Source organism: Podarcis tiliguerta (assembly GCF_965153285.1).
Source record: "Podarcis tiliguerta genome assembly, chromosome: 9".
Lineage (NCBI taxonomy): Eukaryota > Metazoa > Chordata > Lepidosauria > Squamata > Lacertidae > Podarcis > Podarcis tiliguerta.
In genome coordinates, this window is record NC_139542.1 from 331,832 (window position 1) to 347,663 (window position 15,832).

At 52.1% G+C, this 15,832-nt stretch overlaps 1 protein-coding gene and 1 long non-coding RNA gene across 4 annotated transcripts; both read left to right on the forward strand.

Moving 5' to 3' along the window:
- The first annotated feature begins 190 nt into the window (after window positions 1-190).
- Window positions 191-5,766, forward strand: LBX2 (ladybird homeobox 2). Its single transcript, XM_083398778.1, has 2 exons — window positions 191-954; window positions 4,479-5,766. Exons 1-2 carry the CDS (start codon window positions 636-638, stop codon window positions 4,958-4,960), a joined length of 801 nt encoding a protein of 266 aa, XP_083254904.1. The 5' UTR covers window positions 191-635; the 3' UTR covers window positions 4,961-5,766.
- Window positions 5,767-7,357: 1,591 nt separating this feature from the next.
- Window positions 7,358-15,418, forward strand: LOC310657748. 3 transcript variants are annotated; one of them, XR_014501891.1, is made up of 3 exons: window positions 7,358-7,420; window positions 11,687-11,798; window positions 12,147-15,418. It is a non-coding gene; the product is annotated as an uncharacterized lncRNA (long non-coding RNA). The 3 variants fall into 3 exon arrangements; XR_014501892.1 differs by lacking the exon at window positions 7,358-7,420 and adding an exon at window positions 11,221-11,391; XR_014501893.1 differs by lacking the exon at window positions 7,358-7,420 and having other exon boundaries at window positions 11,398-11,798.
- Window positions 15,419-15,832: the final 414 nt, after the last annotated feature.

A 15,832-nucleotide genomic window follows, 5' to 3' on the forward strand; every position in this document is an offset into this window, starting at 1 on the left:
CCGGGATCGGGGCCGCCAGCTCAGCGGTGGAGCCGAGGGAGCCCCCAGGCAGGCCTGCGAGCAAAGGCAGAGCCGCCGGGCGGTGGCCGCTTCTGCAAGGCGGCCGGAGAAGCGGGGACCCCCTCCCCTCCCCGCGTCCCCCCCCCCGCACTCGCTCCCCCCTCTGAAACTTTGCTAACACTTCCGCGCTGGCTCCTCCTACCCGGGTGCCCAATTGATGGCCCTGCCTGTGCGTCTTTAAGGCTGGAGCGCCCGGGCGGACTTGGCTAGGACTGAACGGGCTCACCGGCGGCCAGAGGCAAGGAAGACCCGACGGGACGCCCCCTCCCCAAGCCGCGCCGGGCGAGGCCAGGCAGGGGGATGGGCCGGGGGGGCCCTTGTGCGGCGCCGCTCTACTCTTAGGCCCGGATCCAGCGGGCAGCGGGGCGGGGGGGGGGGAGAAGAGGAGCTTCCGCGCTCAAAGCTGGAGGGGGCGGCTCAGAGCGGCTGGCGCGCAGAGATAACAACGCCGGGGGATCTGCAGCAGCAGCAGCAGCAGCAGCACCATGACCCCAAGGGGGTGCTGAGCCCCATCCCTGCTCCAGGAGAAGCTGGGGGGCTCCCTCCCCCTTCCTCCCGCCTCCCTCCCGCGGGCCATGACCTCCGCTAAGGAAGGGAAGGCGGCCCCCGCGCTGCCTCAGCCGGCCACCGAGGAGCGGCGCCGGAGCCCGCTGGACCAGCTGCCGCCGCCCGCCAACTCCAACAAGCCGCTGACCCCCTTCAGCATCGAGGACATCCTCAGCAAGCCCTCGGCGCGCAAAGCCCCCGCCGCCCGCCTGCTGGACAAGGTCGCCGGCTCGGCCGGACCTCCCCGCAACGGCGTGCCCGCGCCCGCCTCTCCGCTCTGCGCCCTCGAGGAGCTGGCCAGCAAGACCTTCAAGGGCCTCGAGGTGAACGTGCTTCAGGCGGCCGAAGGTAAGGGTTCGGGGCCAGCGGGAGAGGAGAGGCGGCGGCGGGGCGGCGGAGGGCCGCGCTTGCCTCTTCCGCTCCGAGGGGTGACCTCCTCGGGGGCTCTCGGCCACGGGGCTTGGGCAGGCTCGGTAACGAGGCGGCACCCGGGGGCCACCTTCCCGCAAACGCTGCTGCGAAGCCAAGGAAGCGGCGGCCCTTTCCCTGTCCGGAGATTTCTCGGGCAAAGCGAAGGGCGAGGCTCGGACCCTCCTCCGCGGTTTGGGAAGCCCAGGAGCCGCCTCCGGGGCCGGCGAGTGTCCCAAGGAGCCGCCGCTGCCCTCGCTTTCCCGAGAAAAGCGCGGAGCTCCCGGAGGCGAGGGAGAGACTCATCCGCCGCTTTCCTTCGGAAATCCTGATGCGGAGGTCTAGCGGCGTCGGGGGCGAAGGGCTGGTCCGCCCTGCCCTCTTTCCACAGGGTCCCCCCAACGCCAACGCCGCTTCCTCCCCTTTGGCCTTTCTAATCGTTTTTTTCCTGCCCCGCAAGAATCCGCAGCCGGTTAAGTCAATATTATGTCAGCGGCCTGGATTTGTTTATCTGTCCCGCTGGCTCCGCTTGACGGGCCGAGTCACTCCAGACCGCGAACCGACACACAAACCGCCTGCGCTCCGAGGACAGCAAATGGCTGCCGCGTTGGGTCTTTCAAAACTAGACCGTTTTCTCTCTCTCGGTCCCGCCCGACGAGAACGAAAAATGCCCCCGGCCTAAACGGCGCGAATTCGTTTCTGGCGGGGGCTAAAGTTCGTGGCGGCGGCTGGGTTCGTTTACCGCGCGCGATAATTTCTCCTTGCTGGGTTTCACACGACTGCGATTTAATTCTGCCTTCTGCTTTTGTAAAGTGACCCCCCCCCTCCCGCCCCTGCAACACACCGAGAGACACTCTCTATTCAAATTAGCCGAAGGATCAACGCCGGAAAACGGCCCCGAATCACGTTAAACCACAAAGGGAAACGCGCTAGTTTGTTCGGGGCCGTTTGCTCCGATGTCCAGGAGAGAAATCCGGGAGTCGAGTCTGTTGGAGAAGGGCCGGATAATCGAAGTGGGCACAGCCCTGCCCGGACCCCCATCCCACAAAAAAACCCGCCATTTAACATCCGGTTCCTCAAAGAATTCCACCACCCGTCTTTTTAAAAAAATGTTGCTGAGAGTGAGAGACAACATTTCGCCTCCACTTTTCCCGGGAGCGGGACCTTTCAGTTGTCGCCGCGGCTAAAAACCTTTCAGGCCGAGCAAACAATTTTCCGCCAGAACCCCGAATTCGGGGAGGTTGTTCCTTGCTGAGCCACACTTCGCAATAGCCAGCCCCCCAATTGCGCCCTGGGCAAAAAGCGAGTGAAGGCCCCGAACTCTCCTTCTCAACGCTTCTCAAAGGTGCCCAAAGAGCCACATGGAGAGTCACAATCGGACACTACGTAATTAGTTCAAATTAATTATATTAAATCATATTCTTTATATTTTACAATTTCCCGTATTTCTTGGGTGTTTGTTCCTCGCCAGTCTTTCAGCTTAAATTGCTTGCAATTTCCCAAAACCATATTTCAACTTAATATAAATATGAGGGAGCATGTTTCAGACGCCTCTCTCCCCGCGCCAAAATGGGTAATTTTTGAGTTCCTTTTTTCCCAAGGAACCCGGGAAACTCTCTTTTTTCCCTGCGTTGTGAAATTAGCCGGGCCTCACCAGGTCCCGTTCGGCGCCCTTCGGGCAAAATTCTGACTCGCCAAGGGCGAGGGAGGCGGCGGGTGTTTTTCTTCTAATCGTGAAACAACAGAGCTTAGGAAAGCGTCATTTGTGAATGGTGGGGTGGAAAATGGGGCAGAAAGAGAATTTAAACCCATTTCAAATCCAGGCTTGTTGCTCTTTTTTTCAGGGCGTTTTCGAACTTTCAGTTTAATACATTTTTGCATTTTCCCCAGCTGAAGTGCAAATCATGCGTCGGAACAGAATCTCAATAAATTAAATTGAAATTAAATTCCGGCGCATGGAAATGGGTTGACTTTCTCTTTCTGTCCCACTTTCCACCCCACCATTCACAAGTGACGCTTTTCTAAGGTATTCGCAGGGCGCTCAAACAGTTCACGTGTACAAATTCGGATTTCAGACCTGGGAAAGGGAAAATTGAGCAGCATTTGCGAAAATAGCCGACAGAGGAAAGCAGGATTTGAGCGCGCTATTAGTGTTAAGGGGACATTAGTTTGGATGAGCCCATCCTGAAGAGAAGGGCCTGATCCTGTGGATTCAGCCAAACGGATTAATTCTGCGAGAGGTAATAGGGCTGCCTGGAGGGGTCCGGCTTCTCTGCCGTGGGCCGAATCGTTTTAATTCTAGACGAGGCCCTGGCGCGGGCTCAACCGCAGCCTGGTCCCGGGCAGGTCCCTGGTCTCGTCACTCCCCCGGCCTTAAGGTCCTCGTCCGGGACCAGAGAAGACCTCTTGTCCTTCGGCGGCGGTCAGGGGGGGCCAGAGGGTTGCCCCGCCAGCAGCTGAGGTCAAGGGTCCCGCACTTCAGAACAGCCATTTGGTTTCATTACTGCCTCTTGCGCGCTTTTCTTGGAGGTGGAAAGGAGAAAGGGGAAAATAGAAGCAGGAGACTTTCGCTCTCCTTTCCCATCACACAGTCGGGACGAAGAAAGAAAGAATCACTGCTAAGCGGTGGTTGTTGTTTTATTATTATTATTATTATTATTATTATTATTATTATTATTATTATTATTATGTTATTATTATCCCCACCCTCACTTCAGGATAAAAGTGTAGCAATTATTCCTTGATCTGGAATTTTGTTCCAAATTTTAGTTTGGTGCCAAGCATAAATCTTTCTCTCTCTCTGCCCCCAGGCCAGCCCAGTTCTTTGGGACAAAGGTCGGCGCCTTGACCGCCTTTGCTTCGTTGTGCGAGCAAATGGTCGGGGCTTCCCAGAGTCTGGTTTTCAACAAAATGTTATCAACGCCTTTGAAGAAGGGCGGCCGCCCAGCACAGTCCCTCTTTGTGCTCCTTCACTCGCCCTTCCATCCCCACGAGAACTGGGTCCGCCTGACTGAATGGGGAGAGAGGGGAGGCCGTCGGTTTTCCAAGATGCTCCGCGTCCCGCTAGCACCCTGGGCTTCCCGCTCCGCGCTTCAGCCTCGGGGCTGGGAGGTTAAGCTAGAAGTCGCCCGTCGTTCTCCGGGCGCCCCCACTGCACTCGCTGGGTTTCGGTTACCGTCGGGTCTTTGCCCTGCGGCCAGTATCACGCTTTCCTGCGCCCAAGGGGACGAGGTCTCTCCCGACCCCAGCAGAAGGGATAGCGAGAGGCCTCGCCAGGCCTCCAGGCAGAGGAAGCGGAGACTCCGCCGCCCCTTCCAGCCCTAGTGGGGTAGGTCCCCCCCGACGGCTGCAGGTTCTTTGGCGACTCCAGACTGGGCAGGGCAGGTGCGGGGTGGGGGGCGCTGGCCCTTATGCCCGGCGGGGGCGGCCTACCGCGAATCCTTCTCATCTGCCTCCCTCTGCAGGGCGGGACCCGCTGGGCGCCTTCGGGCCGCGGCAGCAGTCGAAGAAGCGTCGGAAGTCGCGCACGGCCTTCACCAACCACCAGATCTACGAGCTGGAGAAGCGCTTCCTCTACCAGAAGTACCTGTCGCCCGCCGACCGGGACCACATCGCGGCGCAGCTGGGCCTCAGCAACGCGCAGGTCATCACCTGGTTCCAGAACCGGCGCGCCAAGCTGAAGCGGGACTTGGAGGAGATGAAGGCCGACGTCGAGTCGCTCAAGAAGCTGCCCCCGGCCGCCCTGGAGAAGCTGGCCAGCATGCCCGAGCTGGAGCCCCAGCCCCAGCCTGCCCGGGCCCGCGGGGGCAGCCTGCCCCGCGCCTCGCCCCCGTCGTCGCCCGGCGCCTCGCTCCGCGCCACGGACCCCTTCTCCGACGGCGAGGACGACGACGACGACGAGGAGGAGGGCGAGGACGAGGACGAGGAGATCGACGTGGGGGACTGAGAGCCTCGCGCGGGGCCAGCCCGCTCCCCCAGCATCGAACCAAGGGACGGGGGGGGTTGAACCGTCGGACCCCGTACCTCCCTCTCTTTCTCCCGCCTCACCGCCAGCAAAGGGGCTTGAGAGGGCGCCCCAGCCCAAGAACAGAGAGGCCCCACTTTCGACGTCCTGCACCCCAATTCCCTGACGCCCCAGGATTCCATTCAACCCGCTTTCCCTCCATCTTTATCCGCCCGCCCCGTCCATTCGCCCCTTGCCCCGTCCCCGCCCTGCATGTCGTCCATGCGTTGCCTGCACCTCAGACCCACCCCCGTTATTCTGGCCCCAGCTGACCCCACCCCGTCCTCCTTCTTCGGCCACTGGCGTGGAAGATTTGGTGCAATTTCTTTTTCTAAAAAAATCAATTAATTTTATTATTATCATTATTTTTCAATCGTGGTTTGGTCCCTGCTGTGATCTCGATTCCTCCCCCCCCCAACCCCGTCCCCGTGTCCTTGCTGTTTGCCTTTCCTCCATGAGTCCAGACTGGGACACCCACCCGGAGGAAACAGGGGGCTGTGGTGGGGGGGCGTGTATTATGGGAAGGCCGCATTTAGCACATTCCAAAAGGCCCCCCCCCGACGGCTGGGCCTGGAGCTCTGGCGACTCCGCGAGGAACCACCCCTCTAGGGAAGGGGGGCTGCCTTCCCTCCCAATTTGGGGTGGGGGCAACTCCCCCAGCCTTTCGCGCACCCCCACCCCACCCTCAGTTCTCCGGTTCTCTCGGTCGTGTGTGCGTGTATATATTTTGAATAAAAGGACACACCAGACGACGCTGCCAGCTTACGAAGAACTGGGGCGGGTGGGGGGCACTGGGGGGATCCGGGCGGAGAGGGAGCCGGGAGCCTGAGACGCAAACTTTCAAGGGAAAGGCCGACTGAGGAACCGGGCAGTCCCGGAGCCAGGAAGGCGCGGCCGGAAGGTGGGCGGCGAGGCATGAGAAAACGGGAGCGTCTCCCCTCACCATCAACCCTCGACGGATCTCCTGCGGAGAAGACGCTCCCACGAGTGGAGGGGAGTCGCCTCAGAGACACCCCCCCCCCCCAGAAGTCTGTCTCAAGCACAAAAAGAGGGGCTGGGGACGGGGCCCCCGCAGGGGTCTTGCCGCTAAATCCAGGGGCTTCGGGGTTTATTTGGTTTTGGCTGGAACAGCTGGGGGGGGGGGTTACACCCTGGCCTCAGCCCTGTAATTGTCCATTTGGGAGGGGTTCCCGAGGGTCATCCAGTCCAACCCCCGTAAGGCAGAAAGAGCAGCTATAGCATCCCGGACAGGCGGCCGTCCAACCGGGAGAGTCCGCCACCTTTTTCCACTGACCTTGGGGCTCGCAGTTTCCCCTTGCTTCTGGGTCAGGGGTGTTTTCAACCGGGAATAACTTGTGTGAGTCGGAGGCGGGACGGGGGGGGGGGCAGAAAGGCGGCGCAAAATGTTCCGAACTAAAAAGAAGACCGCTAGGATCGGCCTGCGCCGAACGGAAGGCTTATATGCAACGTCGCCAGGCGCGCCTGCCCATGTGCAGAGAGCAGTCCCTGCTCCGCTCGCTTCCAGAAAAATCCGGCATCCTTTCCGAGAGTCAACCGACTGCAGAGCCCGACCCCACCCCCATCTCCCCCCCTCCACCTCTTTCCCCCTTTTCTCCCTAATGTCTCAACAAATGACATTGATTTGTAAAAATGTTACATGGGGGGGGGGGGGACACGAGAGAGAGACATTGCACACTATTGTAAATCAACAAAATCTTTAATAAAACAAAAAAACCGACGGCAGAGGGAGGGCCGCTTTCTGAGCAGCAGCCGGGCTGAGGGGGGTTTGCCCCTTCCCCACCGGCCATCCATCTCCCCCCCCCCGCCGCCCCCTCTCCTCCACGCCGTGTCTGCGCCCCGTACGATTCAATTAGGCGCTGGGAGCCGGCCCTGCCATCTGGTTTGTGAATTCGCCCTGCTGATGGATTGGAGCCCCGCCTGTCGAGGGGAGGCCAGGCAAGCAGAGCAATTGATTAACGGGGGGTTGGGGGGTTGCCGATGATGAACCCCCCACCCCGGCCGGCCCCCGGCCTTTTGGAGAGGAATGGGTCGCACTTCAAGGCCGGGGGATTCGTTCCGGAGTGGGGGGGGGGAGGACGTCGAGGGGAGACCCCGGCCCAGCCGCCCCCTCCTTCCCTAGCGCCGCAGACAGCGCCTTTTATGAGCGGGACGTGCCTCGGCCACCGCGGGAGGGGGCGGGGGAAGGGAGGAAGCCCCGCCTCCGCGGGGGCGGGGAAGGGACGCCCCGTCGGGGCTGGCCCCTCCCCCTTCTCCCTCTACACGTGTCCAGTTGCTCTGCCGATGCGAAGGGTCCTTCTCCTCGGAAGGGAGACTTCGCTTTGGGGGGGGGGAGCCGCTTTGGGAGGAGAGAGAGTGCCGTCGAACAAGGTCGCCGTCTGCAAGGTGCGAGGCCAGCTGCGAACACGGAGGGAAGCCCCGATCCAAAGGGCAGGCTGGGTTGGGGGGTCGGGTGAGGGGCGAAGGGGGAGCCCTCGAGGGGCGGAAACAGACCCTTCGCGGGGCGGGGGCCGCACCCCCTTCCGTGGGGCGCGTGGTGCACAGAGAGAGAGAGAGAGAGAGCGCGCTCTAGCAGGCAAGCGTCACGTGTGGACCCGCGCCCCCGTGATGCGGCCGCTGGAGAAGAAGCCCCGCTCCTCCGTCCGACGGGCGGCTGATTTCCTCGAGGAGCTTTTGCGGCCGGACCAGAAGGGGTTAAGGCCCTCCGAGTTGTCCGTGGCCAGAGAGGGCGCGTCCACGCCATGCCTCCGGGAAGGGAGGAAGTGACGTTGTTGGCCTTCCTCCCTCGGCGGCGTCCGGTGGCTGAGGGATCCCGCGGGGCGCCGAGAGTGGCGGGTCCCCTTCCTCTCCCCGGGAGGAGCGGCGCTTGGCCGAGGGCTCTGGCTTCCCCGGAGCGCCTCTTCCCCTTGACCTGCCGGTGCGTTTCGCCGCTTCTTTTACGTGCTCATTCAGTGTCTATTATTATTATAATATATTATTATTATTATTATTATTATTATTATTATTATTATTATTATATATTATTATAATATTATTATTATGCAGCGCAGAGAGGCGAGGCGTTTTTGTTCTGGGCCATTTTTTGCAGCGCAGCAAGGAGACAAGGGGTTTTCGACTTTTATTTTGCATTTTGAGGCTTCTGGGAGTCTTTCCTCCTGGCACTGGGGAGTTTGCTTTTGAGATTCAAAGTCGTCCTTTTGAATTTCCAGATTCAGGTAGGTAGTCCTGTTGGTCTGAGTAGTCCAAATAAATTGAATTTTTTTTTAAAAAAATGGTCCAGTAGCGCCTTAGAGACCAACTCAGTTTGTTAGCTTTGGTGTGCCTGCCCACTTCTTCCGATACAGGGAGACAGAGCTCCCCAGGCCCTGATATAGAGAGGGAGGGGGGTGTGGTCAACCTGTCTGTTAACCTGTCAGCAATTAGTCCTACAGGAAAAAGCAAGGGAGACTATGCAGATGACCAAACATAGCTTTCGCATGTGTAATGAGACAAGAATCCACTATCTCTGTTCAGACCAGGTCTCTCCATAGTTTTCAGTTTAGTAATAAGTTTTAATTCTGCAGCTTCTCTTTCAAGTCTATTTCTGAAATTCTTTTGTAATAAGACAACTGCTTTGCGATCCTGTATTGAATCTCCTGGGAGATGGAAGTCTTCTGCTACTGGTTTCTCTGTCTTGTGATTCCTGATGTCACATTTTCTGAATTTCCAGTTATTTTCCCGTTTGTATTTTTTGGAGCATTTTTTTTCCTTTCTTGATTTTAAAATGGATAGCAAGAATGCTGTTGTTGAGGAAAGCCCCCAGTTAAGCAAGCTTTTCAGAATAATTTCATTCAGCGGCGGCGACATTTAGAAGGAATTCTAAAGTGTATTGAACAAGAAGAAATGGGTGAAGCCGGGTCTGTTATGCAGGACAGTGTTTCAGACAAAGAAAGAGGAAACAGCTGCTCCAATTCTTCAGAGTTTGCAAAAGGCTTTAGATTTGCTCCGGTGGGCAAATAAGTGAAAGCTACAAGAGATTTTGACTAACTTTTTTGTGGCATTAAGGATCTTTTTAACTATCGCTGTTTCAGCTGCCAGTTGTGAAAGAAGTTTCTCAAAACTTAAATCAATTGAAACATATCAGAGATCTACAGTGAGCCAAGAAGCCAAGAGCCAACGAGTAACCTAGCGATACTGTCAATTGAGAGATTTCAATGTAAATTTTGATACTGTTACTGAAAAATGCGCACAAATTAACACCAGGCTATTTTAAATAAATTTGAGTATGCTATCATTAAATGCATTTTTAATTTCATCAGTGTGTTCTTAAAAAATACAATACATGTGCTTGGGGGGTTAATGGGCTCAATAATGGACTGGTGGAAGCGACTTGGAGAGTGTTAGCAGTCCACGGATTAGGGGGTGCAATACTTGCTTTGCCACGGGTGCCGGCAACCCATGCTATGCCCCGGCTGTGCTGCCAAGTGCTGGTGCAAACCCCCTCCCCATTCACCCCCCTCTGCCTCCCCTGTCAGAGGAGGGGCTGAGCAAGGTCAGCCTTCCTCTGTAGGAAGGAGAGACCTACAACAAGAGAGAGAGAGAGTTGATTTGGGCCTAAATGGGAGCAAGGAGAGGAGAAGGGTGGAAGTCCAGGCCTGTAAGGTGCAGGGGGCGGGGGCTGAACAGTGATTGTCACTTTCTCTTTCCTCTCCCTCCTTTGTTCTGCAGCACAGCGGGGAGGAGGGCATCAGCAGAAATGAAATTTATCCCTGAAGGTGCCTTTGAGTCTCTCTGCAGGGAATAGCTTTTAATTTGACAGTTATGAGACACATGCAGCAGGCAGTTGAGGGGGGAAGGGAGGAAGCCTAGCGTGAAAAGCCGCCCCACGCCACCAGTCTGCCCCAAGGGATGTCCTGCAACAATCCCTCTCTCTCTGCACAAGAACTTGGAATAATAGAATCTTTTGAGTGGGAAAGGAACCAAGGGTCATCCAGTCCAACCCCCTGCAATGCAGGAATCTCAGCTAGAGCATCCTTGACAGACAACCACACAACCTCTGCTTGAAAACCTCCAAGGAAGGAGAGTCCACCACCTCTCGTGGGAGTCTGTCCCACTGTCTAACAGCTCTTACTGTCATGAAGTTTTTCCATGTTTAGTCAGGGAGAAGAGTGTCACCTCTTGGGGGCTGGTTTGGAGCCCTGGCAGAGAAAGCGCCCGGTCTGGGACCTGAAACTTTGGCCTTGGGTCCTTTGCACCCTGATTCAGGTTTGGGTGTGTTGGGGTGAGGGGCAATCGGAAGCACAGAATTGTAGCATTGGAAGAAACCCCAAGAGTCATCCCGTTGGGGGTGCAGGGCAGCTGGGCACCTTCACCCTCCAACCCCCAGCCTTTACTACAAGATTAGCATAGCTCAGAGAAGGTAGGAGCTGGTTCTCGGCCCGGACCCAGCTCTCAGCTACGGCCCCCTAGACAGCAGCTGCCCTCCTGTCAGAGAGGAAGGGTCACAGCACTTACAAAAGGGCCCCTGGGCCCTCATTCTGGTCGCCCCTTTGGCGGGAGCAGATGCCTCTGGGCAGGCACTAGCCGCGGCTTTGTTTCTGGGGAGGGGTCCCGAAGAAAGACTTGACGGGACATGCCAGTGCTGAGCGCCCCCAGGCCACAGCAAGGAGTGTGGGGTGTGACTGGCGAAGCTCCTCTGTTTCGCAGGGTTCTGCCTCTGCGTGCCCGAGTCCAGGGCCAAGTGAGGCGCTGAGGTGGGCAGCCAGCTCTGCCCTTCTTACGCGGCTCGATGGCCTGCCCAGAGCGCACTGCCCACCTGACAAGGCACGTGGTGCCACCGTTCTCATTTACAAGACCCTGGACCATGGCAGTGCCTACTAGCTAGCACACACACACACACACACACAGTGAGGGGGCAGGTAAGAAATGAGTAATTTCTGTAGATAATATATATTAAGGGAAAATATATAGAAACACTAATTTTCCATTAATAATAAATCAGTATTGATTTTATTAATAAGGAAAAGATATGAAAGGGACGGGAAGTCTAATGTTCATGAAGAAACTTACTGTTTGGAAGTTGTTATGTTCTTTATGTGTTTTATGATGTTTTTGATTTGAAGATAATAAGCTGGTGTTGTAACTGGAAATTGAAACTAGTGATTGTGTGATTGAGTATTATTGGGTGGCTGCCACTCTGCTGCGTGGACTCTAGCAAGATTCCACCTTGAGCTCTTTACCGTTCAGTGTTTCTGAGTAGTCACTGAGAGAGATCCATTGATTATTTGCAGTGCAGTGAGAAGAGAGACTGCAGGGGGCCACAGCTCCAGGACTTTTTCCAGAGCAGAAGGTTTATTATTCTGGCGGCTCTGATGGAGGTGAATTTCCAGTGAAATCTCTTTATCTGCCCTGTGTGCCTCGACTGCATGGCCAGTGTGTGCGCCCCCCCCCCCAGGTGCCCGGCCTCACTCAGCCGCCGCTGCCGTGGGCTCTTCTGCTGTGCCGGGTTCTGCACACCCGAGTCCAGGGCCGAGAGTTGACAGTGCGGACGGGGAGGAGCCGAGCGGAGTCTGTCCCAATGGGGACCTGGCGAGGTGCAAGCCTTAGCCAATATTTATTTATTCATTCACCAACTTCATGTTTATTTGCTTCTTTTTTACTTAATTTTTGCAGATGGCTGGTGGTAAAAATAAACTTTCAGGTTCCAAAAACAGAAAGAGAAAACTTGAGAAAGAAGAAAGTATAAAGAAGTTGACGACTCCAATCGGAACTTTTTTTCGACCTAGTAAGTGAGCTACTTACTTTCTCCACGTATCTTATTTTCGTATGTTTATTATTAAGTGTTTATATTTCGACCAGCTGAGAGGATTTATGCAAATCTTGAAAATAATTAGGTGTAAGTATTAAATGGCAAGTTTCCAGATTACTTTTCTGGATGGATTTTGGGCAGATACTGGCATTGCAGCCCGTTTAGAGCAATTGCCGTGTGACATACATGGCACAACAGCCGACCTTAAATTATTGTTTCTCCCCAATTTGGCTTTGTACCTACAAAGGGCTTGTGAGGTCTACTGCTCCAAGAGCCACTGTTGTAAATTATGTCTATTAACCTATGCTATTTCTGTTCTACCAGGTACATCTTCTGCAACCAGGGACATAGCAGAAACACCTTCCAAAGATTTAGAACTTACCGTGCCTATTGCAGAAGCCTCGACTCATAGCACACCTGCACTTGCAACCGAATCTCCCTTGGTGTCTGTTATTCCCCTGGAAGCGATGTTTCACGAGGATGCAATGGATGATCCTTCTTTGTGGCCTCAAATAGTCCCGGAGAAGTTAAGATTGGTTTTAATAGATCAAGGGCCAGTTCAGATAAAACAATCCTACAGATAGTAATTACAGGGCATTTTCAGACACTTGTTACACAAAAAAAGTTAAAGAACAACGAAACTGTTAATAGAGACTGGCTTTTGTACTCCAGATCAACGATTCCGTATTCTGCTTTTATTGTCAACTTTTCAACAATAATGTCACTGCTTTTAATGGTGAGACAGGTTTCAAAGACGAGGCATTTATTGGGAAATATAGGAACACATGAAAAGAGTGCGGGTCATCTCTTGTCCATAAAAAAAACCCCTAGATCTGAAAATCAACATATTGAAAGTGGAAACTAGATTCTGTAAATCAAGCTGAAAGTCCCACAGGGCCCTGGTCTGTTGTGACAGAGCGTTCCACCAAGTTGGGGCCAGTACTGAAAAGACCCTGGCCCTGTTGAGACCAATCTAACCACCTTGCAACTTGGGACCTCCAAAATGTTGTCATTTGTGGACCATAAGGTCCTCTGCAGGGCGTACCAGGAGAGGCGGTCCCGTAGGTACCAGGGTCCTAGGCCACATAGGACTTTAAAGGTCAAAACCAGCACCTTCAACCTGACCCTGTATTCCACCGGGAGCCAGTGCAGTTGGTAAAGCACTGGATATGATCCCATGGCAAGGACCCCGTAAGGAGTCTCACCGCAGCATTCTGCACCCACTGGAGTTTCTGGGTCAGCTTCAAGGGCAGCCCCACGTTGAGTGAGTTACAATAATCAAGCCTGGAGGTGACCGTCACATGGATCATAGTGGCCGGATCAGGGCGAGAAAGGTAAGGGGAAGCAATCCAAATACTAGCCTGTTATTTTGTATGGCACTCCTGATGTCTCACACAAGGAGCAGCTTACTGTTGCTGTTAGGTTTGTACACCTTAGCCCATTAACAAAAAATGCTGAGGTGAAAGAGCATTTTTTGGGTTTTTCCCCAGTGACTAACACTACCGGACAAGCACTGCCAACATCTTTGTTGGATTTTTTTAAATCTTCAAATATTGAACTAGACATGCAAGGTCAAGGATATAACAGTGCAAATATGAGAGGCAAAAATATAGGCCTCTCCCAAAAAATCTTGGATATAAATCCATGTGCTTTATACGTTCCTTGTGCCGCTCACAGCCTCAATTTAGTAGTGATTCATGCCGCTAAAAGCTTACTGGAAGTGACTAACTTTTTTTCTGTTGTTCAAGAAACATATGTATTCTTTTCCGGATCAACGTCACGTTGGCAAATTCTCATGACCCAGGTGCCCACTTTAACCTTAAAACCATTATCAAGCACGCGATGGGAAAGCAGAGTGGAGGCGTTGAAAGCACTTCGTTTTAATATGAAAAAGTTTTACGACACCTTATATTCCATTTTTTCAGATAGAGCAAGAGAGACAAGGAACACAGCAAGTTCGCTGATTGAAACTGAAGTCTTTCAAATTCATTTGTTCTTTAGTGACGTGGTATAGCATATTAGTGGAAATTAATACTGTTAGTAAAACATTAAGAAAAGTCTGGTGTCGTTCTTCGGGAAGCAGTTAAAATGATAGAGCAGGTAAAAAATGACTAAGCTATGAATCGTACAGACTCCACGTTTGACAAAATGCTGTTAGAAGCTAAATCTATTGCTGAGGAAATAGAATGCAAAACCGAATTTACAAGCGCTGCACGCCCACGTGCCAGAAAAAGATTTTTCAGTTCTGAGCATACCGATGAGCAAATCACAGATCCACATAACAACTTTAAAGATTTTTTTTATTTTTATTTGTTCTACGTGGCAATCACAGAATTAAATGAAAGATTTGAACTGTTAAGTGAACAGTGACAATTTTTCATTTCTACAAGATATAGACAAATGGAGAAAATTAGAGACATGCCAGAAAAGAGCACAGTTTAAATTCGCAACAGAAATTGACTTCTGAAAGTGGGGCTGATATAGACGGAGCAGATTTATTTCACGAGCTAGAACTATTACCTATTGTTTTCCATAGAGACACAACTCTGCTGGATGTTTTCAATTATGTTTATTCAAATAATTTGACGTCAGTATTTCCGAACTTGTCCATATTGCTACGTATATATTTAACATTACCGGTGACGGTAGCCGAAGGTGAAAGATCCTTTTTGAAATTAAAATTAATAAAAAATTATTTAAGGTCAACTATGACTCAAGAAAGATTGACCAACCTAGACATGATCAGCATTGAAAAGGAAGTAGCAGTCGATACTGACAACCTTATCTAGGATTTCCCTGCAAGACTGTACTGTAAACGATCACATTTCCCAAATGTCTGATAGCCAAGTTCCGCAACTTTTCACAGGCTGCTGAAAAGTGGCTCCCTCCAATTGTACACCTTCTGGAATTAGACTTGAAAAGAAAGTACTAGCACAATTAAAATCTAATTAGGTTTTAATTTTATCCTGACTTGTTTTTAGGAGGTAATTTAATTATTGTTTGATTTTATACCAATGATATATATTTGATGTTAGCCGCCCTGAGCCCAGTCTTGGCCGGGGAGGGCGGGATACAAATAAAGGTTTATGTTTATTATCATTTGTGTTGTGGATATTCTACTGCCATTGCCATTGAAACTTGACACAGTTCAGACTGACCAATGCCTTGTTTTCAGTGACAGTCGCAGCAGTTGAAGCTGTGAAATGTGCCAGGGGCTAGCATTTTTGGTGTTGTGAATTCTACTGATGTTAACAGCGTTATCCGACCAATAGTATGCAAAATCTCTTAACTGGTATCTTAAGTATACAGTATGTGTTAATGAGATGAAAGCAAACTAACCCTGGCTCCAATTGAGAAAATGTTTGATGCACTTTAAAAAAAAAAAAAAATTCTTATTTTATTTTCCCATAAGAAATATCCAATATCATTACTAGACATTCATTTTTCAATCCCCCCCCCTCCCTGTTGACTTCCCCCAACTTCCATTTCTGGTTTATTGCATCAAATGTTACATTCTGCTGTTTATATATAATACTGTATCATCACATTGTTATACTCTTGTTCTCTGTAAATAAAATTGTAATTTTTTTTTTAAATCCCGACAGTGAATCCATTTTTGTTTTGTTTTGTTTCTGCAAATATATTGTAAAAGGTTCCCATTCTTTTTCAAAATCACTGTTGTCCTTTTTACGAAATTTGTCCATTAACTTTGCTAACTTTGCATAGTTCATCACTTTTAGTGACTTTTTTGTGGGCTGATTTCATTTTCCACATTGAACAATGTTTTATGACCAACCAATTTGCTAGACAGATTTTTTTAAAAGCAAAAAAAATGAGCCTTTTTAAAGCAGATTTACAAGCCTCACAAAGATTAATTTTGGCTTGATGTAGTGGATTTCAAATTTTAATTATTTTCATATATGTTTGCATGTTGTTTTAAGGTCTTCCGTATTAAAACAAAGGATTAAGGTGTTAGCAGAACCTTAGAATTTGAGGAAAAACTATACCAT

Bases quoted from the DNA above. Each gene is read 5' to 3' on its own strand.
- LBX2 (XM_083398778.1), top strand. From the start codon at position 636: ATGACCTCCGCTAAGGAAGGGAAGGCGGCCCCCGCGCTGCCTCAGCCG. The intron at 955-4,478 runs GTAAGGGTTCGG...CTCCCTCTGCAG, and splicing joins CGTGCTTCAGGCGGCCGAAG to GGCGGGACCCGCTGGGCGCC.